This window comes from Ooceraea biroi, chromosome 2 (assembly GCF_003672135.1).
Source record: "Ooceraea biroi isolate clonal line C1 chromosome 2, Obir_v5.4, whole genome shotgun sequence".
NCBI classification, from domain to species: Eukaryota; Metazoa; Arthropoda; class Insecta; order Hymenoptera; family Formicidae; genus Ooceraea; species Ooceraea biroi.
Genome location: NC_039507.1, coordinates 12,923,145 through 12,950,577, shown reverse-complemented (window position 1 = coordinate 12,950,577; position 27,433 = coordinate 12,923,145). Strand labels below are relative to the sequence as shown.

The 27,433-nt window shown below is 40.7% G+C and overlaps 6 protein-coding genes across 10 annotated transcripts in view; 3 read left to right on the top strand and 3 right to left on the bottom strand.

Moving 5' to 3' along the window:
- Window positions 1–777: 777 nt before the first annotated feature.
- Window positions 778–3,888, bottom strand: LOC105278935 (zinc finger protein 699). 4 transcript variants are annotated; one of them, XM_011338399.3, is made up of 6 exons: window positions 3,710–3,888; window positions 3,567–3,576; window positions 3,328–3,494; window positions 2,843–2,985; window positions 2,011–2,762; window positions 778–1,908 (listed from the first exon to the last, which is right to left on the bottom strand). In XM_011338399.3, the coding sequence occupies exons 1-6, from the start codon at window positions 3,741–3,743 to the stop codon at window positions 1,533–1,535; spliced, it is 1,482 nt and encodes a 493-aa protein (XP_011336701.2). In that variant the 5' UTR covers window positions 3,744–3,888; the 3' UTR covers window positions 778–1,532. The 4 variants fall into 4 exon arrangements, with proteins under 4 accessions (XP_011336701.2, XP_011336700.2, XP_011336703.1 ...); XM_011338398.3 differs by having other exon boundaries at window positions 3,567–3,887; XM_011338401.3 differs by lacking the exons at window positions 3,567–3,576; window positions 3,710–3,888 and adding an exon at window positions 3,176–3,259 and having other exon boundaries at window positions 3,328–3,345.
- A 736-nt stretch (window positions 3,889–4,624) lies between these two features.
- On the top strand, window positions 4,625–7,867 carry LOC105278934 (exonuclease 3'-5' domain-containing protein 2). The gene is made up of 7 exons (XM_011338397.3): window positions 4,625–4,929; window positions 5,578–5,719; window positions 5,823–6,122; window positions 6,214–6,338; window positions 6,430–6,845; window positions 6,950–7,323; window positions 7,537–7,867. The coding sequence occupies exons 1-7, from the start codon at window positions 4,625–4,627 to the stop codon at window positions 7,735–7,737; spliced, it is 1,863 nt and encodes a 620-aa protein (XP_011336699.2). The 3' UTR covers window positions 7,738–7,867.
- A 264-nt stretch (window positions 7,868–8,131) lies between these two features.
- Window positions 8,132–8,877, bottom strand: LOC105278937 (mitochondrial import inner membrane translocase subunit Tim16). The gene has a single exon (XM_011338402.3). It carries the CDS (start codon window positions 8,638–8,640, stop codon window positions 8,227–8,229), a length of 414 nt encoding a protein of 137 aa, XP_011336704.1. The 5' UTR covers window positions 8,641–8,877; the 3' UTR covers window positions 8,132–8,226.
- An 877-nt stretch (window positions 8,878–9,754) lies between these two features.
- LOC105278938 (ELMO domain-containing protein 2) lies at window positions 9,755–11,572 on the top strand. Of its 2 annotated transcripts, none has more exons than XM_011338404.3 (2): window positions 9,755–9,960; window positions 10,039–11,572. In XM_011338404.3, the coding sequence occupies exon 2, from the start codon at window positions 10,080–10,082 to the stop codon at window positions 11,028–11,030; it is 951 nt and encodes a 316-aa protein (XP_011336706.1). In that variant the 5' UTR covers window positions 9,755–9,960; window positions 10,039–10,079; the 3' UTR covers window positions 11,031–11,572. The 2 variants fall into 2 exon arrangements, with proteins under 2 accessions (XP_011336706.1, XP_011336705.1); XM_011338403.3 differs by having other exon boundaries at window positions 10,030–11,572.
- A 184-nt stretch (window positions 11,573–11,756) lies between these two features.
- On the bottom strand, window positions 11,757–15,400 carry LOC105278939 (protein disulfide-isomerase A5). The gene is made up of 6 exons (XM_011338405.3): window positions 15,157–15,400; window positions 13,997–14,182; window positions 13,662–13,800; window positions 13,393–13,554; window positions 12,727–12,852; window positions 11,757–12,632 (listed from the first exon to the last, which is right to left on the bottom strand). Exons 1-6 carry the CDS (start codon window positions 15,284–15,286, stop codon window positions 12,482–12,484), a joined length of 894 nt encoding a protein of 297 aa, XP_011336707.1. The 5' UTR covers window positions 15,287–15,400; the 3' UTR covers window positions 11,757–12,481.
- A 4,694-nt stretch (window positions 15,401–20,094) lies between these two features.
- Window positions 20,095–27,433, top strand: part of LOC105278940 — a 28,499-nt gene continuing 21,160 nt past the window's right edge. Inside the window, exons 1-2 of the mRNA XM_026975530.1 lie at window positions 20,095–21,666; window positions 25,254–25,385. Coding sequence (XP_026831331.1) covers window positions 21,514–21,666; window positions 25,254–25,385 — 285 coding nt within the window. The 5' untranslated portion in view covers window positions 20,095–21,513. The remainder of the gene's footprint in view (window positions 21,667–25,253; window positions 25,386–27,433) is intronic.

Genomic DNA, 27,433 nt, shown 5'->3' with positions numbered 1-27,433 from the left:
GCGAATTAGGAATGTTCAATCCGTAAAACGCGACCGCTTGAGATAACTATAAGATATTTAAGTAGACGCGATAAAACTTCATTTCTTCAATACCTTAATTCAATAAAAGTTGAAATTAAAAACTTTACCTGTTTAGTTTACATTAATTTGGTTTGGATATTGTATTATATATATTCTCTGCGTATAGACAGAATTATGTATGGAATTTTATTTCTTAAAGAAAAAAAGAGGAGATGTTTGGACGTTAAACAAGATAATTTTAATTTCCCAGATTTAACTTTAATCCCTTATTTTGCGGATTGTGAATTCAATTTCAGGAAGTGAGCTCTTGAGAGCTCGTTTTAATCTCCATCTATTTATATGACATGTTACCGCATCTTGAAGATACAAGAAGTAAAAACAGAATCTGTAATACTATATATAGCGCTTTTTGCGCTTAAGATAAACTTTGACAAGATATATTTTCACTTTTACTTACACGTTTGGATTTATCTTGTCTACATATATGACTCATTAAAACTGTGAAAATGTCGATGAATAAGATCATAATGAAATTTTATTTATTCAATTTCTATTAACTTAAATCAATTATTATTTTAGTAAAAACTTTTTCGGGAAGTGCTTTTCAAGTATGTTAGTCTAGAGAAGTTTATAAAATAAATATACAATTTTTCTTAAACTCTATACATATAAAAAAAAACTCCAATTCAGCAGATAACAAAACTTTTGATCTATTTTTAATAGAACTATGTTCGGAGGTATTAATAGCCACAGATATATATTAGGAAAATGTTTATTTCTGTATTTATAAATTGAATAGTATAGTACGTATGCTACCCTCTTTTTCTGGTTCCTTTTTATAGAACGCACACATAATAAAAATATCAATATGACTATACGAAGCTGTGGAATTTCCCAAGTTTCACACGTATAGACTTAATATTTACAAAATGTCTTCTAGATATTTCGTTTTGTTGGCATAATTAAAATTATCTTTCCAAGTTTACATAAAGGAAATCAAATTTACTAGAAATTTATTGCTTTCACGTGCGTATGCAATTAACATATCCAAAAAGTTTATGATACGTAGCAATGACATCGTAATAAAAGGACGCTGTTTACAAAGGAATTGTATACATACATATTGCATACATACTAACAAAAAACTATCTATCCTAATGAAATCAATGCTTGAATATAAACTAATAATAATAATAATAACTAATTTAATTGATAGAAGAACAATTAGAACGAAGTATGATTCTACTTTAAAAAAAATGTAAATTTGAGAAGTTAACGATTTTCAAATATTATACGACTGTCACTCGTTTACCATCGTGGCTATAAAAGTGGCATACGATTTTCTACATAATATACACAGGCTTATGTTTGATTGAGATACCGACCGTACCGGCTATACAAGACTCGGTAACACTTACTCGAACATTGTATTTCACACGAGTTTCTTGAAAAAAATAACAGAACGTCCATCGCAAGGGCCAAAGTAAAAACGTACGATCTATCGCGGGGACCTACGACTCGGGGTGCGTTTTTAGGTGTATCTGTAATGTGGTTCCGTTAATGAAGGCTTTTGAACAGATTGGACAAGGATGCGCGCGCGACAGGTGATGCTTCAGGTGCTCGCTGAATGCCGCGTTGGTCTTGAACGATTGCTTGCAGATTTTGCAGTTGAGGCCTTCCTCGGCGTCCTCCAGGTGGGTCCTCGTGTGCACGTCGACTTCCCCGACGTTGTCGAATTCCTTCGAGCACACCCGACAGCTGAACTTCACCGCTTGCAGTATGCCTATCTGGCTGCCAGTTAACGGATTCGGCACTGGGATTATGTTATTCGTCTCGCCGATGTTACATCTCAAGCTTTCTTTCCTCTTGTGAGCGCTCATGTGATTCCTGTAACAAGTTTTCATCATTGCAGAGCAAGATGATGGTTTTGTATTTCATAAACACATTTCTAAAGCATTTTGTATGATATTCGTATTCACTGTCGCTTACCTGTAGCTTTGGTCGTGCTGGAAACTGATGTTACAGTTGACGCATCGATACTCGCTCTGTTGGCGGACCTTGGTAGCTACAGAAGAGGGAGTAATTTGAACAGTGGTGGTTTGAAGCTTGATTTTCGGGTGCTCCGTCGAGCAGTGCTGCTTGACGCTCTCCTTCAGATCGAATATCTTGGCACACTGGTGACACTTGTACGGATACAACGGATCAGTGCTAACGTGCAACCTCACGTGCTTGTCGTACGTCATCTGCGAGCTACACTCCGTCTGGCATATGTCGCAGATAAAGTGCTTCCTAACGTGGACGTATAACAACTGCGAATTCAGGAAAGTCTTGGAACATATCGAGCAAGAGTAGCTCTTGTCCTCCTTTCTCTTCGTAACGTAATATTTATCACATAGTTCGCATTGGAGCGCCGGTCGCGAACCAAATATACATTCCTTCAGTCTACAACTACCCTTGGCACAGGCCCTCTTAACCAGTTTCTGCAAAGGTGGCTGATCCTTCCTCACGATCTCGTGCATGTTCATCGTGAGGTGCTTCGCGTCGTTATTGAGCATTATCAAAGGCACTAGCTTCTTGCACTTTGGGCCCGGTTTGCTTCGCATCTTGTCGATCTGTATCATCAGACGATACGTCTTCGTATGCATCTGAAGACTCGTTATGGAACTCGACGTCATAGAACCGTTCATAGCTACCGCATGATCGACGGATACATCTTTAATTCCACTAGTCGGATCTTCAGCCTGCAATGTAATATACAGATTGTCAGTTATTCAGTGTTGTACGTTAGCAACGTTGCTGAAGTGATGGATTAATCATCTACATTATCTGTGAGTTGCATAAATGGGCTCTGTGGTGGCGTCACTAAGGTATGCGAGTGTTCGTCTATCTTTTTCTGCTTGAACGGTGGTGCCTTTGCTGGTACAGTTTGCACTACATTCTCGAGTTTACGCTTCTTTGGAGGCTCTACAAAGAGATATGTACGTTATTGCAATGTTACAAAGCTATAAAGATTTTAATCTCATGCAGAAGCAGGATAAAATTAGCTTTGAAATAGCCATATGCTAGAAGCCAATAACATATCACATATTTACAAATAAATTACTGTAAACAATTTTCAATTACTGATTATTTCGATTATTACTTAAAACCTAACCTGTCTTCATTGAAGCAGGATAAAATAATAAAGAAATCTTATGAAGATCATCAATGTCAAACAATTCCAAGAATTATGAATATTCTGTAGAATATTAAGATAATTGTAGAAAATCCTTAGGGGAACGTAAATTTCTAGCTAGGCCTGCAAACCTTCTATTCTACCGAACAGGGTAGGAACGGCGTTTGACTTCAAGTCTCGGGACGCGGTAAAGTTTACTTTTTCAAAGTGCAGCTCGCACAAGTGTAACCCACAAGATTCCCTTTCGCTAACGATACCCGACGCCAAATTGCAATTGTGAAGCCATTGATTCTTCCTCCTAAAATTCAGCACAGGAAGATTGAGCAATCGCTAATCAGCATTGAACAGCGGGGATATAGAGGATACTGACAGATCGTCCTCTGGAAACGCAAAAAACGAGATTAGATTGCCGTCTATCTTCGTGGTCTGAGTGGAGGGACAGCCGCTGGCCGCGCAGGTTATCATCATACTACGACGAGGACTCGCGCGCACGTACGATAACACAATACTAACTCATTAGCACAGGATTATGTTGTATAAATAGCATATAACCTAAAAGCAAAACTTCAATCTCGCCGCAGTTGACGCGCAGAAACGGGATGTAAGATTGTAAATTCACGGGCGATGTAGATGAGAAACTGCTATAGGAAATAGGTTATGTGAACCTGCGCGTCGCGCGAACCGCGGGAGAACGAGATGTGGCGCACGCATCACTCGTTAACCACCTGACCAATCACGTCGCATTCGATACATCGAAAAGAAATGTCGAAGTCGACGGAGCAGTCACGGGGCGGTATTCGTATATCAGCCATTTGATTGGCTAACGATTATCTTAGCTAGCGGTTCCATTCAGTGTTATTGTTCAGTGCTTTTGCTTTGATCGCGAGTATCGATTGGCAGAGATCGATTTTCGGTAGCGGGCAAAAAATAGTGACGTTGATTCGTACGATGCTAAATGGCAGATGAAGTGCGCGGCAGAAGAATCGTCCCGCAGTTATTCGTGACAGTCCGTGATACCTGTAGTCGGTGCGCTAGTCGCTATCGTCGTTACGGGGTCCGTTGAGCCTCGTTCGTTGAATTTTCATGGATCGGAGCTGGTCACCGAGATGATTATTTTATACGAAGCTTCGGGCAGGCGCGACCACTATTTCAAATATTCGTAGATTTATCATGCCGAACGTTCCGCGTGATTTATAATCTATGTGAATTTTTTATAAATGTTTATTACGCTGTGATTGATAAGTTGCTTCCTAGCTTAGCTTATTAGCCAAATTGATCTCATCATAATTGTTTGTAAATTTCTTGAACTTGAACGAATCGCTCGTGTGTGTATATATATATATTGTGTATGATAACGAGAAGGAATTGTATATACAATTTTTAATTTTAATCGAATTTCACGTGTCTCAAGTGTTTCCTCGTTGATTAATGGTTCCCGCACGTAACAACATGTTTCTCGTTTGCGTGACTGTGGGGCTCGTCTTTCTAGCTTCGAAGTATCGCAACAACGTGCTTCGTAGCGTAAAACATCTGTACAAAAATCTAAAGAGTCGAGATAGCAGCAGGGATAACGGCAAATGTAAAGTTAAACGCGAGAATACTGTTAATAATAGTAATAATACTAATAATGATAAGGAAAACGACGACAAAAACGGAGTTAAGCTTATATTGGACAAGATCATCCTGGCGGACTCTCCAGAGAAATGCGATTACGCCGTACAACGTATTCGCTGGTAAGCGCAGTGGAGATTCTATCTTCATTCTGTCGAATAAGTGTTTGTCCTAATTTATTTCTTTATCTCATATTATTTATCTTAGTTTCTTTATCATTTTCTAATGTTTCTTCCTATAATATTTTCTATAATAATTTCTATGAGCATCAAGTATGGATATACGTTGCCGTTTCTTGTATAACTTCCAATAATATGATGGAAACGGCCGTTCTCTCAAGTATTGTTTACATTTTTTTGGGGATGGTCTCACTCAATACCAGAGTGAGCCTCTCCTTGTGTATGAAAGAGGATACATCTAAGATGTCCTTGAAAGTATGAAGAAGGCTCTACTTGTACAGATATTACCATGCCTAGCACATAAAATTCTGATCGATATTATTTAATATAATTATTACTGTAATTGGAGACTTTGTAACTTAAATTCGAAATGATAACATAAACTTTTATCCTTTTAGACTATTTTTAGCATATATTATAAATTTGTATTATTCACTTCCATATAAAAATAATAGTACTTTTATAATATATGCTGCTGCATCAGCTTCAAAATCTACTTTGCAAAATGTTACCAGAAATATTATGCTTGCATACTTCTTTATTTTATATTATGTAAAAAAGTTACTAATTTGTGTACATTTTTCTTCTTAGTAATCTATCCGGTGGCGTATTGGGTTTTGATTGCGAATGGGTCAAGGAAGGACCCGTTTCCCTATTACAGTTGGCCACTTACAATGGAGTAGTTGCTCTATTCCGCCTTGGGAAAATCGGATATGTTCCGCCTAAACTAAAGGTACGAGTAGTTGCATTTTGCGGTTGAAAAATATGCAGTTACAAATAACGTACGAAACTAACGAGGTGATCCTTCAATAATTATTGCACTTTTTGTTTTGCAGGAACTGCTGGCTAGTAAGCAGATTCTCAAAGTTGGGATAGCTTCGTTCGAAGATGGACAGAAGATTGTCAAGGATTATGGTTGCAGAGTCAGTGGTACTCTCGATTTGAGAAATCTATCCGAGACCCTCCGTCTACCGAGCCGAAAAAGCTTAGCTGCCATGAGTTTAGAGTATCTTAACATTGAGATGGACAAAATAGTAGAAGTGAGATGCGGGGATTGGGACGTTGGCACTCTCTCCGACGAACAAGTGGCGTACGCCGCTTGTGATGCACTTGCATCTGTTATCATTTATCACAAAGTAAGGAGATTAACCAAGTATCTGTTTCTTCATACGGTTTTGCCGTAAGAATTGCACGCTATACTCTTCACCTTTGAATATTTGTTTGCAGATAAGGCAGAAAGAGATGCAAAAGTATTCATTATGGCAAAGATTAGGGATTTATTTATGTAATATGTTGAATAGTGATGTAAACGTGCGGGTTCACGGCCTGCCTGCTGGAGTAGTTGATACGAGGTACAAAAACCGACGAGTCATTGCATTTTATAAGTTTATAATAATCTGTGCACGTTTAAAATGTACAAGGATATCTCGTTTTGTTTTTAAGGTACAGGGCTCAACGATCACCAAGTACGGACAATACATGTAACAACATTCCAAATGTTGTCAAAAGGTCACCGATAACCGATAAGAACAATAATAGCAATATCGAACGAAAGAATTCAATACCGACAAGGATCAAACCGTTGTATCATAATTGTTACCTGCAAGCGCCTGATGGAGATATATTGTGTACCTGCGACCGCAAGAAAGCCGAGTGGTACATCACGAAGAAATTGGGCGAGCTTGTGTCGACAGAACCATTTACAGTGAGATTAAATTTCGAGCCGTCTGGCCGAGCCTTGGGCGAAGTCGGCCAGTACTACACGCAAGTGAAGGTCAATCAGTGCGTAGTCTGCGGATGCACCGATAAATTCATTCGAAAAAATGTCGTGCCGCGGGAGTATCGCAAATATTTCCCACGTAAGTCAATTCAAAGAAAGCGTATAATTGACTAGTCACTCATTATTTATTTATTTCCATTTTACTTGTACTCGTAACTAAAAGTATTGGGCATCTGTTTTCAGTGGTGATGAAGGCACATCAGTCTCACGATGTGCTGCTACTGTGCCCACCTTGCCATGAGATTAGTAACAGCCATGATCTGCAGCTCAGAAGAAAGCTAGCAGACATGTGCGATGCACCGTTGATTGGGCCGCTCTCCCACGTGCGAGACAAATACGTCAACAACTATCGGAAACTGCATTCAGCCGTCAAGGCGTTGAATGATACAGTATCACTCCCTTCGGGGCGACGCGAGGAGTTCGAGAATTTCGTACTGGAATACACGGGGAAACAGAAGATCACGCCAGATCTACTGAGTACCCTGAACGAGCAGCTGAAGTCCACGCTGATCCAACAGCCGCTTAATCAGTGCAAATATCAGCCGCACGGATTAAAGGTATTCATTTGAAGTTCAAGTCGAGCAGGGTCGGATAAGGGTTTTCAAGCCCATTTATTCGGAAAATAAATATTCTTGAATGATGCTCGGGTGAGGCCCCTTAATAAGCGAGGCCCGGGGCTTAGTCCCCCCTTCCCCCCTTAATCCGACTCTGAAGTCGAGCCGCTATTTCGTTTTGTGACTTTTACTACTCGTCCGGTTCGTGTGCGACAGGTGGTGCAGTATTTCCAACGACAGGAAGGTGGACTGATTGAACTGGAGCGTATGTGGCGGGAGCATTTCCTTATCACTATGAATCCGAAGCACTTGCCGAGTTTATGGTCTGTACGTCACAACCAAGAGCGACTGATCATACGCCAGGCGCAAAATCGGATTGAACCACAGGATGCGAAAGTAGCTGGTTTAACGAAGTAGAGCGCCGGCTTTTGATGTTTAATACAGAGTTTTAATAACGAAAAGTGTCGTATAAGAGCGACAACTTCAAAGACTTGTATAATATCGATAACTTGTATATAATATCTGCCGAATATACATACATGAATAAGAATACCTTTGTCTCCCTCTTTTCATTTTACTCGGATACATCACTGCGTGACATGATGCAATAGCTGCAAATTTATGTATCATTGCTCAGTATTTATTCTTAGAAAAATCTTAAACAATAGGTATATCTCTCTGCTCGAAATACATAGTTTGAACTTACAATCGACTTGATGCTTTTAAAAGAATATATTAGAAATCTAGAAAATTTTGTACCCGATAGAAGAGAACGATAGCTAGGTCCGTGCGTGTATGCCAAAGTTATTCCGATCTCGATGATCGAATTTTGCTATTTATTAGTATGATGCACATATACATCGTTATGTACAGACTTCTAGAATTAGAATAGACTAGAGATAAATCCTATGGCTGCCTGGAAGCTTCTTGACTCGTTGAGCTCGTTTGCGAGGACGGTGGTGTCTCGGTGGCCTTTTGGTTCCTCAGTTCATCGTCGATGCGTTCCTTGGCACGGACAACCTTCGACTGTAGGTAGAACGAACCGCCCTTCGATCTGTCGTTAGCTTCCATGAGATATTTGTAGTTTTGTTCGATCAATTCCTTCTGATCAGGACGCTCGACGTTGAGGATGCGAAGCGCCTCGTCCAGCGTGAGCCCGCTTCTGGTATTGGCAGCGGCGTGTTGCGCGCCCTGCCTTCCACCACCTGCCCTTCGTGCAGCTTCCTGGCTCGCCGCGATTTCCTGGCGCAACGCACGTGCGAACGCTTTGCCGACGACCTGCGTGCCCATCACGATGATCTGTATCAGGTACTTCGCCATAACCTCCGCTCGTGCGGCAACTCGCACTCGTACGAGCCGGCTGCCACGTTGAGGATGATTCTCGCTTCTGGCTAGGTGATCGATTGACACCGTTCCAAACTAACGTGCGTTCGCGCAAGCTTGTCCTCTCGTGCGTGCATTAGCTAGCGGTTACACCTCATGTACATACCATGGGGGAACCTAACCGCTACACGCGACAATCGTAACTCGCGCCTGCCCGGGAATTGAGATATTTGAGATGCATCTCGAGGGTCGAGTGGTCGACAGGATCGAATGACAGTAGGATCCCGTAGCGGAATAAAAATGAACTATGGAATCGTTTTTACTTTTCGTTTTTCGGCCTCAGTATGAAAATTAATGGATTATAATTGTGTTCAAAAGGATCGGCAGCTCTCTCTTTTCTAGAGAGCGAGTTTTTTGAAAAAAGTCTAGAAATTTACTTTCTTTTAAGTTTCACCTAAAGTACAAATATGTTGTATAAAATCTCATACTTCCATTTTTTTAATCAATTTTTGGGGTCCAAATTGCAAAATCGAGCTCCTTACGAAGGTTTATACAAAACTTTTTTCGAATTTAATCTCAATACCATGATAAATGAATGAATAAATGTTTTGCTCATTTATCATGGTATTGAGATTGAAATTCGAAAAAATGTTCACTCCTTTCTTTATATGGATTCCTTGTATATGTATAAACCTTTGTAAAGAGCCCGATTTTGCAATTTGCATCTCAAACATTTATAAAAAATAAAAGTATAGAATATAGAGCTCGCTTATGGATATCGCAGCCTTATTGCAAAATCAACCTTTTTGCACAAGGCTAGTCCTTTTGCAACCCGGCGTCGTTTTGCGAAAGCAAACGTTTTCGATCGTCTCTCGATTAGACTGATGCACTTTAGCCTTTTTGCAAAAATGGCTAGACGTCTAAGCTAGACTAGGTTAGTTTAATTGAGAAACAATCGATACTTTCGCAAAAAGCATTATTGCAAAAAGGCTGATTTTGCAATAAGGATATGCGATATGGACACGACTTAACCTTGACCATAACTTGGTGCGTTTACCGCAGGAGGACCTCAAGATCGATTCGGAGATCGCTCGTCACTCCTGTCGACCTTTGATTTCAGGGATCAAAGTCAAAGTATATATATGACATGACGCCGAACGGCCCAAGTGCCGATTTGTGAGTGCAGAGACAGGGACGCCGATGCACGTGTATTCTGATGTATCCGCGAGTGAGGGAGGAGAGCAGTAAGACGGGATCGGCGAGGTTAATCGCGCGGATGTCCGGCGTTCCTCACGTATTAATTTGATACGTTGCGCGGTAAGAATCGATCATTCAGATGAAGCGACAATAATGATTGGATAACAATAATGCGCGACGGTAATGCAGTGCTTTTAGGATCATCGCGCGCGCGTCGCTTTGACAGCTACCGCCGATCGATGACGGCAGGAATGTTCACGTACGTGTGGAGCCTGGTGTGCTGGTACTTCAGGCCGTTGGTAAAATGGTTCTTGCACCAGACCACGCAGATGTGCGAGCTCCAGAGAATCTGCTACGGGCAGCCGTCCGGGGCGCCGCGGACGTTCGCGGTGAAGGAATGCCTCGGGCGGTCGCGCAATTCAAACATCAGGACTCTCGTCGCGTACCTGAACGACGTCGCCGATCGGCGTGGGATAACCACGAGGACGGAGCGCAAGATCCTGGAGGACGCGATCAGGACCGTGCTGGTGACGAAGAAGATCAATCCCACGGCTCATCCTGATTTCCCCAAGTCGTTCGGCAAGTGCGTCGAGCTGATCTGGGGCTACCGTCAGCTGTGCGTGGAGTGCGAGGACCTGAGGAAGACGTCGTACAACTCGGACAATCCGGAGCACGAGCGGCGGCTGCTGAAGCTGTGGGACCTGCTGATGCCGTACGAGCCCCTCGACGCAAGGGTGACCAAGCAGTGGCAGGAGATCGGCTTCCAAGGGGACGATCCAAAGACGGATTTCCGCGGGATGGGCATGCTGGGACTGGAAAATCTCGTTTACTTCGCTCAAGAGTACCCCAGCACGGCGACGCACGTGTTGTCGCACTCGCATCATCCGCGTTACGGCTACGCGTTCGCCATCGTCGGTATAAACCTCACCAGCATGGCGCTGAGGCTGCTGAGGGACGGCAGCGCTCAGACTCACGTATACAACTCCTCGAAGACCCTGCCGACGATTCGTGCCTTTCATCAGTTTTACTGTTACCTCTTTTACGAGTTCGACGGATTCTGGATCGAGTCCAGACCCAGTAATATTATGGAGTTCTCCTCGATACAGGAGAAGTTTGAGAAAAGTATCAGAACGGCATTGACTAATCCGTCAACCGTTTTTAGGATAAACGTGGCGGTCGACAATATTTAATTGCGGACGCGGATGCCTTTTACAAATGCATAAGACGAGACCAAAATGGTTTTATAGAGAACAAGTACAATTTCCGGGCTAGTACGCGTAAAAACTGATCTTTTACATCTACGTGTATAGGTTTACAATATCGGCTTTAGTTGTGATATTTAAATGGCATTTTATTGAATGACAGATCGTTATAAAGATCACTATTTTTCTTTTATAGTGCATTCACATATGAACGTTATGTACTTTTAACTGTAATTTTATTTTATATATATATATCCTTTTTCATAGGTTTATGTACATTTACATATAAATAGATTATGTAAATTTACATATAGATTCCTCATTTCTGTGAAAGAAATTGTAGGTCAATGCTTGCCATATGTGCATTTGGTTAAATTGTGCATAACGTTACATGTGATTTTATGAGCATTGTCACTTGTGCCTCTTGTATTTTAGTTTAAATAATCTGAAGCATATTTATACTTGAAATATTTATTGTAAAACGTAATGAAAATATATTTAAGCTAGATGGCTCATCGTATTGTAAAAAAGCAATATTTCCACTATTAAATTTATCACACATGCGTGCACATATGTGGTACGGCAAATGATGGAAATTGGCATCGAGTCTCTTGCATCAAAGATATATTTATGTAAAAAAAATTCATACATGGGAGAGATTAATCAGTAATCGCTACAATTTAACGCTATATTTTTTTTCTAATTGCTCTCCTCTTAATAAAATTAATTTATTTACAAATCGTTTATATATATATAAAAAAAAGAGCAGTAACAAAGTCTGGAACAATAGATATAACGTAGTCGTGTCATGATACACAATTGCTGGAATGTATTGCGCGCAATAGGTAGACGACAATAACAATCTTTCTCTCGATAAAGCACATGTTAGTTTAAGAAACTATAACAATATATCTTTGCTCTTATTTTTGAATTTCCTATCACTCTACTTGCTCTATCTGTGTTTGAATGCATCTCTTGAGTAAAAAATATATCTAATTTGCTATGCCGGAATTATATATAAGACAGATATTTGTACATTAGGTTGTTATAGTTCAAGTATTGATTCTTCAATATTAGTCTTCGACTAATTTGGAGATGGTATATGCACACGCTCAACTGACATAATTCTATATTCTAAACTATATATATATATATATATATATATATATATGTGTGTGTGTGTATATATGTATGTATAAGCGAACATTTCTCAATCATCTCTCATGAAACTGTTACTATGACAATGAGAAACTTCGTCGAAGAATCCTAAAAGAGACAAACAGGTTCGTGTGATAATGCATTATTAAATCTGAAGTTGCACAAGTTGTCTCTTGTACGTGCGATAACCTAATGTACAATTAACAATTAATTTTAGTACGTTTAGTAGGTAATGATAGAAAAACATCCGTGTACCTTTGGCAAATCAAAGCGCGATAGACTTATTTCTCTTTCTTCTGCGGCGTCTCGGGCTTGTGCCTAAATTTCGACACAGCCGTAATAACGACCAGTATCCCGATGCAAATGCTGCTCAGCTTAAGTATCCACGGGTTATCGCGAAGGAAGTTCGCGATCATCTGCGTGAAATCGTCACTGAAACGAACGATACGTCAATGTACAAACTTACAAAGTAAGCGAAAAAAAGAATGATAAGTTTTAGCATGGTCACATGCACCGTCGAGCTTACAAGGGAGTTTGAGGGACAGGCACTTTTTCCGCTTTCACGTTTCTGTACCATTCCTTGGCGAATGATACGAGGGAGCCGACGTCGTACCTCGCCGTGTCATACCGGTACATTTTGCCGTGTCTGAAGCTGTACAAAGTACAAAGTAAAATCTGTTACTTTTCCTTGCGTTTATGCCACTCGCATATGGATTTCTAACATATGAATATTATGTTCGTGTATACAGGGTGTCCCAGATCTACCGTATAACCATTAATAATTATTAATGGTAGATTCCTTCACTCAACTAGATAAGAACAATAACAAAAAAATTATCATTTTGATATTCATCGGTCTTGCCAGCAGTATACAAAGAAATACAATGAATAATAATTTCGAGTGTTATTGTTTCTATTGAGTCGAGTTGAACTGTTGTGGAAGGGTCTTTTTGATACGCGCAGTCCTTAAGTGAACTTTAAATCTTTCCCGTTTAAAAACTATAGCAGCCTCGACATTTTGGTATTAGGATTTTTGTCTCCAAATGGACTCAGGAATCCATCATTAACGGGTTATACGGTAAGTTTGGGACACCCTGTATAAATAATGTTATATTACGAATATTATAACGTGTAAACATTATAACAGAATATCCTGCGCGAACACCAGCGACTTGTATCCGCGTGTACTCACAATATAAATTGCGGAGTGTCGTAAACGTTGAACCTCCTGGCTGTGGAAACCCCAGTTGTGGATTTGTTGATGAGCGCCACGTTCACCCTCTGCTTGAGCTTCGCGGCGACCGTCTCCCATCTCGCGATCAAACGCAAGCACTGTACGCAATCTGTACTGTAACTGGTGTTACACGCGCACGATTAGAACGTACTGCCGTTATTATTACCTAGATAAGATAGCCGATCATGCACCGCGTAGACTGCAAAGTAGAAGTAAGTAGGACTTACAACATGATGAACCAGTCGCCGGTCGTCGCACCGCTACTCGCTTGAGTTAGATGCTCAAACGTGTCGTCCGTGAGTTCCTTCACCGCGGGTACTTTATTTTCCGTGAACATAGTCAGTATATCCTCGTCGTTTAAGCGTCCTAGAAAGGAAAGCGCACGTGACATAGTTCTATAGTACAAGTATTGTATTTGTAAGCACATTTAGGGAAAGCAGAAGCCTACGTTTAGCGACATATCATGACAAGTGTATGGAAGGACAAGATGTATTATCACGAAGCAATGTATTAAACAATCGGAGTGTATTTATATAACTGTTATTTCTTGCGGCATCCGTACCATCGTACAACAGTGGAAGCCCATGTCGGAAGAATAGTAGAATGGGTTCCTTATCGGAACTGTACAGGTGAAGTAGTTGACTGTCGACAACCTTGACGATCCATGTGGACAGCGAGTCCACCAGGTCCTCCCGCAACTGAATCAGCACCTTCTCATAATTCTCACATTCCGGGCAATCTTTCCTGGCTGCGAACAGAACCATTATCATTAGCGAGGTTAACCCTAGCTTTCAATTTTCACAGGCTTCCCACTGGGGTACTGGGATTTAACATTTAGTTAAAAATATAAGAAAACATCGACTGATTTGAAGTCACTTTTTTCCATCTATACACCACACATCAGGGAATATGCCTGTGCATAGGAAAATTTGAAAAAGAAAGTAGTTTGTAAAATATTCGCTTGTGAATAAAGGTTACATTCAAAAATCATGAATTACTTTATTTTGCTTGGGATTTCAGGCACTCCTGTGTGGGAAGCTGGGGTTAAAGATGATTCAGGCATAGTCCAGCACTGCGAATGCTATAAAACACCTTCTATTTTCTTCTTTCAAATAAAACGATAGGAAGTATTTTATTCGCAGTGCTAACTGGAGTACAGCCTTAAACGTTCATTGTTCTACATTATTGGATACTTCAGACCGTCAGCAGAGAAACGAACATCACGTTCAGCTTGCGTAAAATTTTATTCAACAATCAACTGTATCTTAGACTAGCTGGTGCTTGTTCCTCGCGCGCTCCGCGCGCTCGGTATATTTGGAAAATATAAAGCATAAAAAACGTATTTTTTTACGATGCGCACATTTTTAGAAGTTGCAAGACGATTGCACATAGCCTATGTTACTCAGGAAGATCTAAGCTATCCACCAGTGAGATTTTTTCAAATCGGTTTAGTAGTTTCTGAGATTACCCCGAACAATGGAACAAAGTTTACCTCTATATATTAGTATAGAATAGATTATCATTGTCTGGAAAATGAGTCGTTTCTCAGCTGAGACAGGACTGACCGATTTATGACACAAAGCTGTACGCAAATCGCGTGTAATCGGTGCGTAATGCTCGTCTCCCGCGATTAGTAACGTATTTAACTTGCGATTAGTGTCTATTGCTCCTTCCTGAGATAACATTTAAACGATTGAAGTAAGAAAAAAAAAACAAACTTACTGAACAGGACGACGACGTATTTTTCGGTTTTTATCAGATTCAGGAGCTCCTCGTCGGGCACAATTTCTAGATTCGCGGCGTGCACGACGGCAAGGGCGCATATCGCGATTAAAAACGTTGCCCGTAACATCGTGAACGCGTTAATGACAACGAGACGGAGACTGCTGCTGGAGATGCATCAAATACGCTCGCCGGCAACCTGTACACGTCAAATCTGGTTCGTGTATAGTCGTGGAGTAAGTGCAAGAAGTGTAGACGGCAAACTCGGACTGTAGACCGTGGTTGACGGCGGCCATATTGCGAGTGGAAGAGCCACTTGCCTGGCGGCCACTACGTATCTGACATCTGATAAGGTCTGATTAGGTAAGGATTGTGTGTCTGTGGAAGTCTCTTTTTCTTTTTCTTAATTCCGGATGGAATCAATAACGTCTTCAATCTATTTATTGGGTTGTTCGGAAAGTTATTTCGTTTTTTCAAGGAAAAATGAAAGGCGGTTTTTTCATATTTAGAATAAATTTTATTCAGTGATGTATTGGCCATTTTGTTCCACTACCTTTCGCCATCTTTTTGGCAACTTTAAGATTCCACGCTCATAGAAGTCCTTCTCCTTATTGACAAAAAATTGAAGCAAGTGATTTTTGACGCCTTCATTTGAATCGAAGTTTACATTGTTCAAAGAATTTTGTAGAGACCGGAACAAATGATAATCGGATGGTGCCAGATCAGGAGAGTATGGTGGGTGTGGTAGCACATCCCATCCAAGCTGTAAAAGCTTCTGGCGAGTGACCAAACTTGTGTGTGGTCTGGCATTGTCGTGATGGAATACGACAACTTTCCTATTCGCCAATTCTGGTAGCTTCTGCTTGATGGCAGCATCCAATTCATCCAGCTGACGACAATACACTTTCGAATCAATCGTCTGGTTGCTTGGTAGTAGCTCGAAAAATACGATTCCCTTCCAATCCCACCATACAGAAAGCATGATCTTCTTTTGATGAATATCTGCCTTGGATGTCGATTGAGCAGGTTCATCTTGCCTGGACCATAATCGTTTTCGCTTAACATTGTTGTAAACAATCCATTTTTCATCTCCAGTTATGATTCGCTTCAAAAATAGTTCATTTTCTTCACGTTTCAACAATGAATCGCAGATGGTAATGCGTCGAATCAAGTCAATTTCCTTTAAATTGTGTGGAACCCAAATATCGAGCTTTGAAACGAATCCAAGGCGTTTCAAATGATCGTAAACGGTCGAATTCGATAAATTTAACTTTTCAGCAATTTCGCGTGTTGTTATGCGACGGTTTGCATCCACCAGAGCCTTTATTTTCTCGTCATCAGCTTTAATTGGCCGACCTGAACGTGGTGCATCTTTCAAATCGAAATTTCCAGTACGAAATTTCGAAAACCAATTCTGACACTGACGTTCACTCAATACATCTTCTCCGTACACGGCACACAATTTTTTTCTCGCTTACACTGCATTTTTACCCTTTCGGTAGTAAAAAAGCAAAATATTACGAAAATGCTCACTTTGATTTTCCATGTTTGATGTGATGCCAAAAAAAATTACTTGACAGATCGCAACACAATAAGATACTAAATGACGTCTGAAATGGCAGTTGTCAAAATATAAAACGAATTTGCCGCTTAGAGTAAGGTTAAGTATCGAGGAACGCGACTAACGACATCTCTTTGTGAAAAACGAAATTACTTTCCGAACAACCCAATATCATAAAGTTATACAGCGCAAGTAATAAAAGTATTATGTAACCGTTGAAATTCTTATAAATAATCCTCTTAATATTCTTGAAATATTCCTCTTAATATTCTCGTAATTGTATGTAATTTCTAATTTAATTCAAGCACTTTTCTTAATGATCAGGTTTGAGAGTCAAAGGTCGAAAGATTTAGCGATGTAGAATAATAGGGTGTAAGTTAATGTTATGGACATACACAATGAAAATTATGCGCCGATAAGCAAATCGCGAATTTGAGGCGAACAATTGATGGAGATGAGGTTCATATACGACTTGTTTAAATTTTATGTAATTTATTATATTATTTATTTATGTAATGAATTTTATGTAATTTATAATTCATGAATCCTACAATTTTATAATTTAATTATATATTAAATATTCCAAAAGTACGTTTTTATCATATTTTTATAAGCTTATACTAGCTAGGCTTTATTATACAACAATACAACAATAACAATAATAATAAATTTCGATATTATTATTATTACATTATTAATGATAAATTATTGCGATAAATTTTATATATTATATAGTTGTAATAAGTTGGATGATAAAATACGGGTGTAAAGAATATATTGTTTGCAGATTGAAAAAATTGGAGATACGTATTTGAGAGTTTGATGTAGTAGTAACACAAAACGTTTTGTATGCTGATGAATCAATAGTCTGCTGAACTTTTGCTATGAAAAAAACGTCGAATCAATGATATGTAGTCAATAGATTTTGATAACCATCTCGCTCGTCCAGAATTGTGCGGACCGCCGTAGGGAGAATGTAAAATAGTAAAAAATCTATACGTATTTCATAACAGTATCCTGTATTCCTTCAATGTAACATTTTATTTCACAATGTAACTTTTCAAGTGTAATCCCTTGTGTAATTAATCTTTTTGTGGAATCTTCGGTAAGTTCGATAAGTAATATTGTTTTTTTATATAACAGCTATTCGAGAACAGCGTTTACTCATCTCGGAGAAACATTTTAACAGCGACTCGCAAAGTTTCAATTTTCCATTGTAATTTTCTTATTTCATTTTTCCAAAGATATACGTTCCAAAAATATTACTGATACGAGACAAATGCAAATTTATTACGTATAAACTTACAATTAAGTATAATATCGATCTGTCTTTTTCCAGATTTAAGAAACAAGATGAACGCCTCAATAAATACGTAACACCGAAAACTGAAATATCTATACATATAAAATCCTTATTCCGTCTGTCGTTGAATTGATCGGGTACTTCCCGACATGCTAGAAACACCAAATTTCGCATGGTGATAGGGATTCACCCCCAGGTAATGGGAAAATTCTTGAAATCTTTAATTTCAACAATGATAACGCCTGGCGTAGACAGGCGTTTCCCTAGTTTTCCATAAAATCAGTTCAAGTTCTGTCACCGATCCTCGTCACATCCTTACCAGCTATCCGGACGATTACACCTCGCTCGTTTGCGCATCGAGGAATACTTCCGGCACCCCCAACGCACGGAAGCCGCGTCGATTGTTCGGGGGCAACCTGGAGTGGCCACTACGTTCCTGATTAGGAGAGGGTTGGCAGTTAAAGGTTGAAAGGTATAGCAGTGTAGATAACACCGTACACGTAGCTATGCATGTACACAGCGAAATCGTGCGCCGGTATGTCGAACGCGAACAGCCGGGATGTCGGCGGCTATCACAACCCCCGTGAAGCCACCCTGACGGAGGCGCGCGGTTTCACGAGGGTCCGCAGTCGCGTGTACTCGTCGTCTCGGCGAGGCACCAACCGTGTTGGCGCCGTAAGAATGTAATCGGTTCGCGAAAAACAGTTTCACTTGCACGTAGCATCCCTCGCTCGCTCGCTCGCGCGGATATTCCGCCTGTGATGGCACGCGAGGAGCGGTAACGTCGTGAGTACATCGTACATCTTTCGCGCATCACGAAAGAAGAAGCGTGTATTTTGAATTCCGACGCTCGGGGAGAAAAACGACGACGCCGAACGGCGCCCCGGCATCGTCGTGTTCTCCAGGAATCGATCGCGCGTGTCGCATCCCCTTGTGTTACGTTTTGATTGTCCTGTCAATTTCATTCGTTATCGATTGCAAGACGGGGTATTGATCGGCTTCTCGGGCTTGTTTCTCGGATGACACGCATGGGATCAAATTGCAGCGAATTTGGAAAAGGAGATCGATATATGTGTGCATTACATCGTACGCGACCCACCCCTTGGTTTTCGACCGCTCGTCTTCCCTCGTCCGAGACGATATAAAATTTGTATCCGATCGTTACGTGACCTGCTGACGAATCTCTCCTGATGCGCTCGTACGATTGAATATCACTGCTGCATCGCAGCTACCGCGTCGAGCTTAAATAAAGCTCTAATGGCTGATGGAAAGTCTGCTTGCGCAAAAAGAAGAGCGGCACGGTGGGAATAATGCAGCGCGGCTTGGCGAGTTATGGTATCATTTTAGCAAGAGAGGCGGTCTTCTTCACTCAGCGACTTGCATTCGTGATTACCTACTCTTGCATGTGCTTCTGCACGTCTAACGCGAGAAACAAATCGAACGATCGCAACACTTGAATATAATATCGGACTCTTGTTCCACCAGCCACCACCGATTAATTGTGATCAGACTCGAAAGCTTTATCTTTTCTTTTTACAATATAAGAATTGTGTCGCATCGTCGGTGCACGGTACTATTTGCAAGGACCGGTCCATGTTTTTATCTCAATCTTTTTTTTACAATGCACCTCGGACGCAACCAGCAGCAGGTTCACATCTGGAAACCGGCTTTATGGTCAATTCTCGCCACCGAGTGCATTCACAGTTTATTTATTATCGTACGAAGCGTGTCTATAGTACACCTTGCGTGCACGCGCGTGTGCATGTGTGCTTGTTCATAAATCTGTATCGACGATCAGAAATGTGCGTATCAAAAATAAAGCATAACCATTCAGTTCTATTCAGCTAGTGGATATTATCAGAGCCCATTCAGTTTATACGTCATCTATTGTGTGTATTGACTGGACCCACGGATTTATCTTCTCTTTCAATGATAATCTCCTTTCGAGAAAGATCTCGGTTAAAGTTTAAAATTAATTTATTCACACAGAGATCAGGATGAATGATTTTCTTATGTTAATTAATTTTAATGTGCCGTTTGTACGTTATTCCACGCACGCGCGCGCGCCCACACACACACACACACACACACAAGTGCAGTTTTAAATATCTGAAGTACTCGTATTTTTTTTCGGAGCACTTTCGTAAATGTAAATCTCCTCGTCACTCTACTACGGTAAATATTATGGTACATTTATTGCAACGAGGGGATTATATTTCGAAAAATATACAATCGTACTGTCCAAATAAAGCATTATATAGGTTTCATGCGGAAGAGCGAATGTAGATTTTGCAATTAATGCAATATTATTGCCATATTATAATACGTTGTGATGTGAAAGAAGATAATCACACGTACGTACACGCACACGCGCTTTGTATTTCAATATTAATCTAGATTATTTCACCGAATTACCGAAATAAAGCACAATTATTGTTAATTAATTTTGAATTAACTAATATTTAAAACTTATTTCGTTAGATTATTTATGATTTAAGTTAATTAATTATTTATGTTTTAAGTTTGGATACATAAAGACTGCGTGAAAGAAGCATACATTTCGTCCTGACGATATTTGATATTCTGGAAGTAAAGGTCTGAATGACCTACTTAGGAAATACAGTTTCACAAACATTGCGCGGCATGAATACCCAGGTCCGATGCCAAGGCAATAAAATATATAATGGAAATCGCATAAGTTGCTCTCGTGTGACGAGTTAAAATGATTGATTAAATGTGATCTGAATACAAAGTCAGTTATTATTTATAACTCTGGAATGCAACAAGCTCGCGCTTTTCAATTGCATATTCTATGCTTCCTCCATTTCCTTTTTTTGTCTTTTAAATAATAAAAAATCCCAGGATGCAAAGATTTTTAGCCAGAAAATGAGGACATAAACGTTGCGAAAAAAACGTTAAATACAACACGGCGCGCTAACAATTTGAGCGCCGCTAGCCGAAAATCCGCAACTGCACGTACCTCGTGCGCATCCCTCCGTGGCAGGACACGCGGAATTAAATCACAGCTTAAGCGTCGAATGAACGAACAAAGCACGAGGCTTTATGTGAGCGGAATGGAGCACGGGGAGTGGACACGCGCGCGGGGATCGGTCGGTGGACGCTCGTTTTTATATCGGGAAACGATATATAAAACCGGATGTCTCGATTACAGCGTGGTGTTCTAGCATTGGCACTCCTATTACACCGTCGGATACATACAACGACGACGTGCCTCCCGAGAGAAGAGCAATATTCTGTTAAATCGATAACGAATGATGACAGAACCACGTGCCACGGCATGCGACTCGCGCCAAGTCACCTCTTCCCTTGTCCTCCCTCTTTCGCCCCTCGGCATCCTATTTTAGTATTCGACATTCGCGTCGGCGGATGTTTAAGGAGTTCGCCCCGCATCGGGATATTGCTATTGTCGTGATCGTGCAGCCGCACTACTTCGTTCTTCTTTTCCCCGTCAGGCCGGGGCCACGGTACGTAAATGGCGCAGGAAATTCCTGAGACGGCGTACGAGCCGGAAGTCGAGGAGGACGCGAGGAGGAAGCGCGAGCGCCGGGTCGTTCAGGAGGGTACGGCGTTATGGAGGCGACGGAAGGAGGAGCTGCAACGTCAAAAGCACCGCGAACAACGTGAAGTATGTGTCACGAATGGGCGTTCCAACTCGGCCACGTTGCTGCCGTTTATGCCATGAGCCCCGTGGCGATCGCCCCTTAACATCATTGTCTTTGCTGCCATTGTTACCATCCAGATAAGAGTCACCTGTGAGAGATAGAGAAGGAACACGTACATACACAAATGTTGGAACTAATCCTTTGCAGCCATCCGAGATATCAAAGTCTACGTTTAATTCTGTAGACTGCTTTTAGAGGTTTAATTGATCTGAGACGAAATTTCTACGTCATAGGTGGCATGAAGAGTATACAGGGTGTCCCGGGTTTTAACCGACAAACTGCGGGAGCATATTCTACTAGTGGAAATAAGAAAAAATTCTTATATCGAGTTTGCTTAGAAATGCTTTATTACAAAGTTATAAACCAATATTGAAAAGAAATATGAGATAAGTAACAACGGATTTTTTCACAAAAATAAAAATTATGTACGCAATGATTTAGTGACGCATTTCAAAATGTTGTCCTTGCACATCGATACAAGCTAGATATCGACGTAGTACAGAATTTGTTACAGTACGACATTCCTGAAAATTTTGTTGCATCTCAGTAACTGAATTAGTAATTCGTTGCTTTAAATCTACCTGGTACTCTCCTGTTAGGAAATCTACGTTGATACTCTCGTACGGCAGCTCGTGCATTTCCGTCACAGAATCCGTACACGAAATGAATATCAGTGTATTCCTCATTTGAAAACACTTTTGGCATTCTGATAGTAATTGCTAGTTCACACGACGATTGAAATCTAACAGCTACTGTTGTGAAAGTAACAATCATACTGAATCGTTTCAACATAGTGAACATGAATACATGTGAATACACATAACATAAACATCTTCGACCTTCCAAATTCTACACTATGTTCCGTTGTTACTTATCTCATATTTCTTTTCAATATTGGTTTATAACTTTGTAATAAAGCATTTCTAAGCAAACTCGATATAAGAATTTTTTTTATTTCCACTAGTAGAATATGCTCCCGCAGTTTGTCGGTTAAAACCCGGGACACCCTGTATAAGCAGAACAAACTACGGTTATGGGAGTTATGTACCCGAAATCGGGTCTCCATGACAGTCCATTAATGGTAGATTCCTGAATTCATTTGGAGACGAAAATTCTAATGCCGAAATGTCGAGGCTACTATAGTTATTAAATGGGAAAGGTTTAAAGTTCACCAATCAGCTTGTCAAAATGTCGCGCGCTCAGGGACATCGCATATCAAAAGGACCCTTCCACATTACTTCACTCAACCTGATAGAAACGTTGACACTCGAAATTATTATTTGCTTTATTTCTTTGTACACTGTCCGCAAGACTGACAATGATTCAGGACCGATTCAGTACATGGATTGGTAAATGTTAACCCTTTATAGCGCCGAAACTATGCTACCCTCGACATTTTGTCAGAGGAACTTTCGTCTCGGAATGACGTCAGGAGTCTACCCTGAATCGGTGATTCGGTAAGTCTGGGACACCCTGTATATGAACACCGGTATCTCATTTTAAAACTAAACACTAAACACTAAATTTAACACTAATAAACACTTAATTTAACACTAAAATCGAAATTAAAAACAAAACACGGAAAACAATATGAAAAAATATACATATGTACAAGCGAATTAGTGCCTACGAAGTATCTACAAAGGATCCTGAAAAGTTGCTATAGTGCCTATGTTCAGGCTGTAGTAATACAGTAAGTCTGGGACACCCTGTATAATCTCTATGAGTGGCAGATAGAAAATTACCTACATCTGAATTAGACCTACATTTGGAACAAACGTAAACATTTCAGAAACGGATCAATGTTCAAGACACACACACGTTTAAACTGCATGGTTCGACTCGCGTTGTCGTTTCGAGACGAGCGCGGATATCCCAAAAATGAATGTTATTTGGGAACATCGATCAATCTCGCTCGAGTATTACATCGTACTCGTCTGTATTGCGAGCGCGTTTTGAAGATAGCATTGTTATTCGATTACGTGGCCGACCCAGTTGCGCTTATTTATTTGTACGTTTCTCACGCGGCGCGTCGTTGAATTCCGAGCGGGAAATTACGTGCAAGAGCCGAACGGTAATAAAGCTACGAATATCCCATTAAAGCGGATTTGCATAATCCAAGTCTAACTATCCCAAGAAACAAGCCGCGAAAGATAACCCAATAATCTATCACTCTCTCTCGTTGTGCTTTACGTTTAAACTGCACGGTTCGTCTCGCGCTTGTTACAAACTTGTTACAGTACGAATGTTGCGCAGCCCTGCGCCAAGGTCCACCCGCTGAAGTCGCATTAAAAAGTAATTTCCGAGAGGGATTGGCAAGAGTAATTCGTAATTGGAGTAACGTCAATGAATTAGGAGGGTATTCGTACCGCTTGGAAAATCTACGAGCATCGTGAAATTTCGAAGCGCCCAATCTCAGTCGCGATTTATCATTTTCTCGAGTTATTTAAACGTTACGAAGAAATGTTCTTCCTAGCATTAATCTTGTTTTGCCAGAATGGTACGATCAATAACGGGAATGTTACGGCCAAATACGGGAAATCGATGTACATAAATTGCTCATTAATATTTCCAGATGATCGCATGCTTCATGTTTACTGCAATTTTACTTCAGCTCCTACTGCGCATCTAACTGCGATGCTTTTTTTCTATTTTTCATTGTTACCAACGTGGCGTAACGATGATGCGTAATCAGCGTCGGAGTGGTTCTAAATATTTGCAAAATGCAAATGCTTGTTACGCTCATTACCACCGTCCGTGAAAATAACAATCTGCATGGAATATGTTGTAAAAACATATGTACCGAATGTCCAAGCGACCGTAACGCGTATGTACTTTGTGCACCGATTCCAATCACCCGAAATGCATGCGGATACATTACATCGACGAGAGAAAATCCGAGCGTAATTATTGCTCCGGTGATTATTTTGTATCGCTAATTCTGCGCATGTAGGGACGCATTAAATTATATTTACCGTGCGCTCAACAGGGATTTATTGTGTAACCGGTATGTTAATAAAGACAGCCGAGGGATTACTCGCAGACCTTCCCTCTTGTTACCCGGGAGTCTGCTGCAGTCGCGGTCTGGTGAAAGTGTATGCGGTCGGATGCAAGTACGTTAGCGATGTCGCCAAGAGTGGCTGATGTGCTCAAGGCTGATTCTACTCTAGGCCCGAGTAGAATCACAAAACCCAGGCACGTCAGGCTCAATACTCTAAATTAATTCCGGGAAAAAAGCTTTCTTTCCGAATAGTGTTCAAGAAATTCTTGAATCGTATTCAAGAGTGTCCAAATTGTAAAATATCACATTTCGGATATTTTTCATCACGTATTTTTATCGTTTCTCAAAGTTCATAATTAAAACAAGAAGCTATTATTTCTCGTCGGAACTCCTAGTTCACGCGAAAAATTCGTTACACGTGCGATTCGCCTAACTCGAACGAGATACCGGATGCGGGTGGTCTCCGGGATATCTCGCGCGCCCCGATTCGGCCAACGTTTCGTAAAGCGAACTCATAGCTACGTTCCTCGTTTTTTTTTTTCTTTACAGTTGCAGGAGATCCTGGCCAGCTACTCGCCGTGGGGTAAACCAGGTGGCGGCGCGCCCTGTGCGGCCACCCTAAGGAAGAAGAACGTGCCCCTGGAGCCACTCCAGCCGCCTAGGTGTCACAGTTTCGGTCAGGTAAAACCGCCCGGGAGAGACTGTTTCCCCTGGCTGCTGTCATTTTTCTTTTCATCTGAACTATCGGCGCATCGCGCCCGCAAAACTTCGTCTCGTAAATCCGCGCAAGAGAGGAAGCGAGAGAGAGGCGTGCGTTATAGTCGTTTCCTGAAAACTTTAAGGAATGTTAGCTCACGCACGTCACACGATGATGCATGCGAGACGCGTCGTGTTGCGCGCTGCAAGATTTGCGTTGCCGCGTTTTTAATGATTCCACGCCATCGGTTCTCGCGCCGACAATTTCTCGTCGACAGACGCGAGATGCGAGTTGAATAGCTCGCGCTCGCGACGACTCTGAGAGGGTCCTATCACGTTGCCGCCGAAGAAATAAATTTTATTTCTCTCCGTCGTCCTCTTTAATGGATGAATCAATATCACGCTGCTGTTGCGAGAGCCACAAAGTCGTCGCGAGGGAAGCGGACCGCAATATGCTTTCACGACGCGATATCCGAATCAATTTGTGCCCGTCGAAAATTCGAAGAAAGGGTTCCCTTTTTGCTGATGATTTCCCGAGGGCGAAATTATCGCGCGAATTATTCACGACGGTGAAACTTGCACAGCACTTTAATTCCAGTGCACGCGCTTTAATTGCCGAGCAGTGTAAGTTACATACAAATCGTGTAATTAAATCCGTGTGCGGTACACGTGTATAAACATATGTGGCCATGTATGAAACGCAAGAGTCAGGAAACAATATCACGCAACGCAACGTGTGCCGTGCAAAACGTATTCAAGTAACATATAACAGATTGTGATACAAACATCGCGTTGCAGCACATATTAGAGTAATCTGCGTCTGACATCAGTTTTAAAGAGCACCTATAAAACTGCGGCAGTCTCACTTTATCGATTCATTTCTCGCCGGAAATGTTAATAACTTTTTTTATCTTAATACTTTTTCCGCTTTTTCACGAGAGACTAGCGTTTAATCACACAAGCGAGCTCGCGCAACGAATTGTTATCCATTGCAAATGCGCCGGGATGGATGCAGTATTACTTTAACAAGTGTCCGAGAAATACCAGCTCCTCTAACACATTCTGTTTTAATCTACTGAAATTAAATTAAATCGAACAAGTTTCTTACGTTAATATTTCAGCTTGTTAATGTTTCAATAATAGTATCTTGCATTTTTCATTACGAGAATCATGCAGCGGTAAATTACCCCTGTGCGATTTGTTTAATATTTGAATAATCTCGCGGGAAATATATAATGAAGTATAACTATGTTGTGTATAGTCCGAACTCTTGAGTGTAACTAACGATTATTGTGCAATTCTCGAATAGCGAGTACGTAGTGAAATTTTCTGCCGCTGCGGCTGGATGTTTTCGACGCGCATATCTATCATCGGAATAAGAGCTTAATGCAGTCACACGCGAAATGATTATCCGTAATGCACGAAATGATAAATTTGCGGATTACGTTACAAAAGTTCTTTGCTCTCCCCGCAGCGGAGATAGATGATGATACATCTTCCAGAATTAAAGTTTACATATTTACCGGTATATGTATGTAATCATCATGTATTTTTTTCACAGCTTATGCATACATATTACGTTATCAACGTAAACAAGACATAATTTGTTGCAATTAATTGTAAAAACTTGTTTTTTCGACCGCGATTGAATAATGTCACCATTCGCTTAGATTCAAGCGTCATCACTTCAAATTTTTGTGAGATCAAGAGCGGTTACTAGCTATATTTGCTCAACCAATGTATAATAATTTGAGATCGTAACAAATTGCGTTGAAAACGTTTTTTTGATAATTGTCTATGGGTTTCACAGCGATCCATAAACAGATTCGATTCATTCGTTAACGTTTATTCCGTATGAGTCACAAAAATATGTTTTTTCCCCATTTTTACGATGGAAACGGTTTCATAAAATTTCATAAAGTTTCGTGAAACTTGATTTTTTACAACGATATCGCGTGTTCTAAAAAGATGTAACCTGAAATTATAATCAACAATTTCTGGCGAGACCAATACCTTGAAAATACATACGCTCC

What these genes read in the sequence shown, in the direction of transcription:
- LOC105278939 (XM_011338405.3), bottom strand. Translation starts at nt 15,286, where the DNA reads ATGTTACGGGCAACGTTTTTAATCGCGATATGCGCCCTTGCCGTCGTG. An exon ending in GCTTCCACTGTTGTACGATG is followed by an intron (nt 13,801 to 13,996) that starts GTACGGATGCCG and finishes TTTCCTTTCTAG; the next exon opens with GACGCTTAAACGACGAGGAT. An exon ending in GGCGACTGGTTCATCATGTT is followed by an intron (nt 13,555 to 13,661) that starts GTAAGTCCTACT and finishes GTGTAACACCAG; the next exon opens with TTACAGTACAGATTGCGTAC.
- LOC105278938 (XM_011338404.3), top strand. Translation starts at nt 10,080, where the DNA reads ATGACGGCAGGAATGTTCACGTACGTGTGGAGCCTGGTGTGCTGGTAC.
- LOC105278934 (XM_011338397.3), top strand. Translation starts at nt 4,625, where the DNA reads ATGGTTCCCGCACGTAACAACATGTTTCTCGTTTGCGTGACTGTGGGG. An exon ending in GCCGTACAACGTATTCGCTG is followed by an intron (nt 4,930 to 5,577) that starts GTAAGCGCAGTG and finishes TTTTCTTCTTAG; the next exon opens with TAATCTATCCGGTGGCGTAT. An exon ending in CTGTTATCATTTATCACAAA is followed by an intron (nt 6,123 to 6,213) that starts GTAAGGAGATTA and finishes ATTTGTTTGCAG; the next exon opens with ATAAGGCAGAAAGAGATGCA.
- LOC105278937 (XM_011338402.3), bottom strand. Translation starts at nt 8,640, where the DNA reads ATGGCGAAGTACCTGATACAGATCATCGTGATGGGCACGCAGGTCGTC.
- LOC105278935 (XM_011338398.3), bottom strand. Translation starts at nt 3,664, where the DNA reads ATGATGATAACCTGCGCGGCCAGCGGCTGTCCCTCCACTCAGACCACG. An exon ending in CCTGTTCGGTAGAATAGAAG is followed by an intron (nt 2,986 to 3,327) that starts GTTTGCAGGCCT and finishes ATCTCTTTGTAG; the next exon opens with AGCCTCCAAAGAAGCGTAAA. An exon ending in TTATGCAACTCACAGATAAT is followed by an intron (nt 2,763 to 2,842) that starts GTAGATGATTAA and finishes ATTACATTGCAG; the next exon opens with GCTGAAGATCCGACTAGTGG.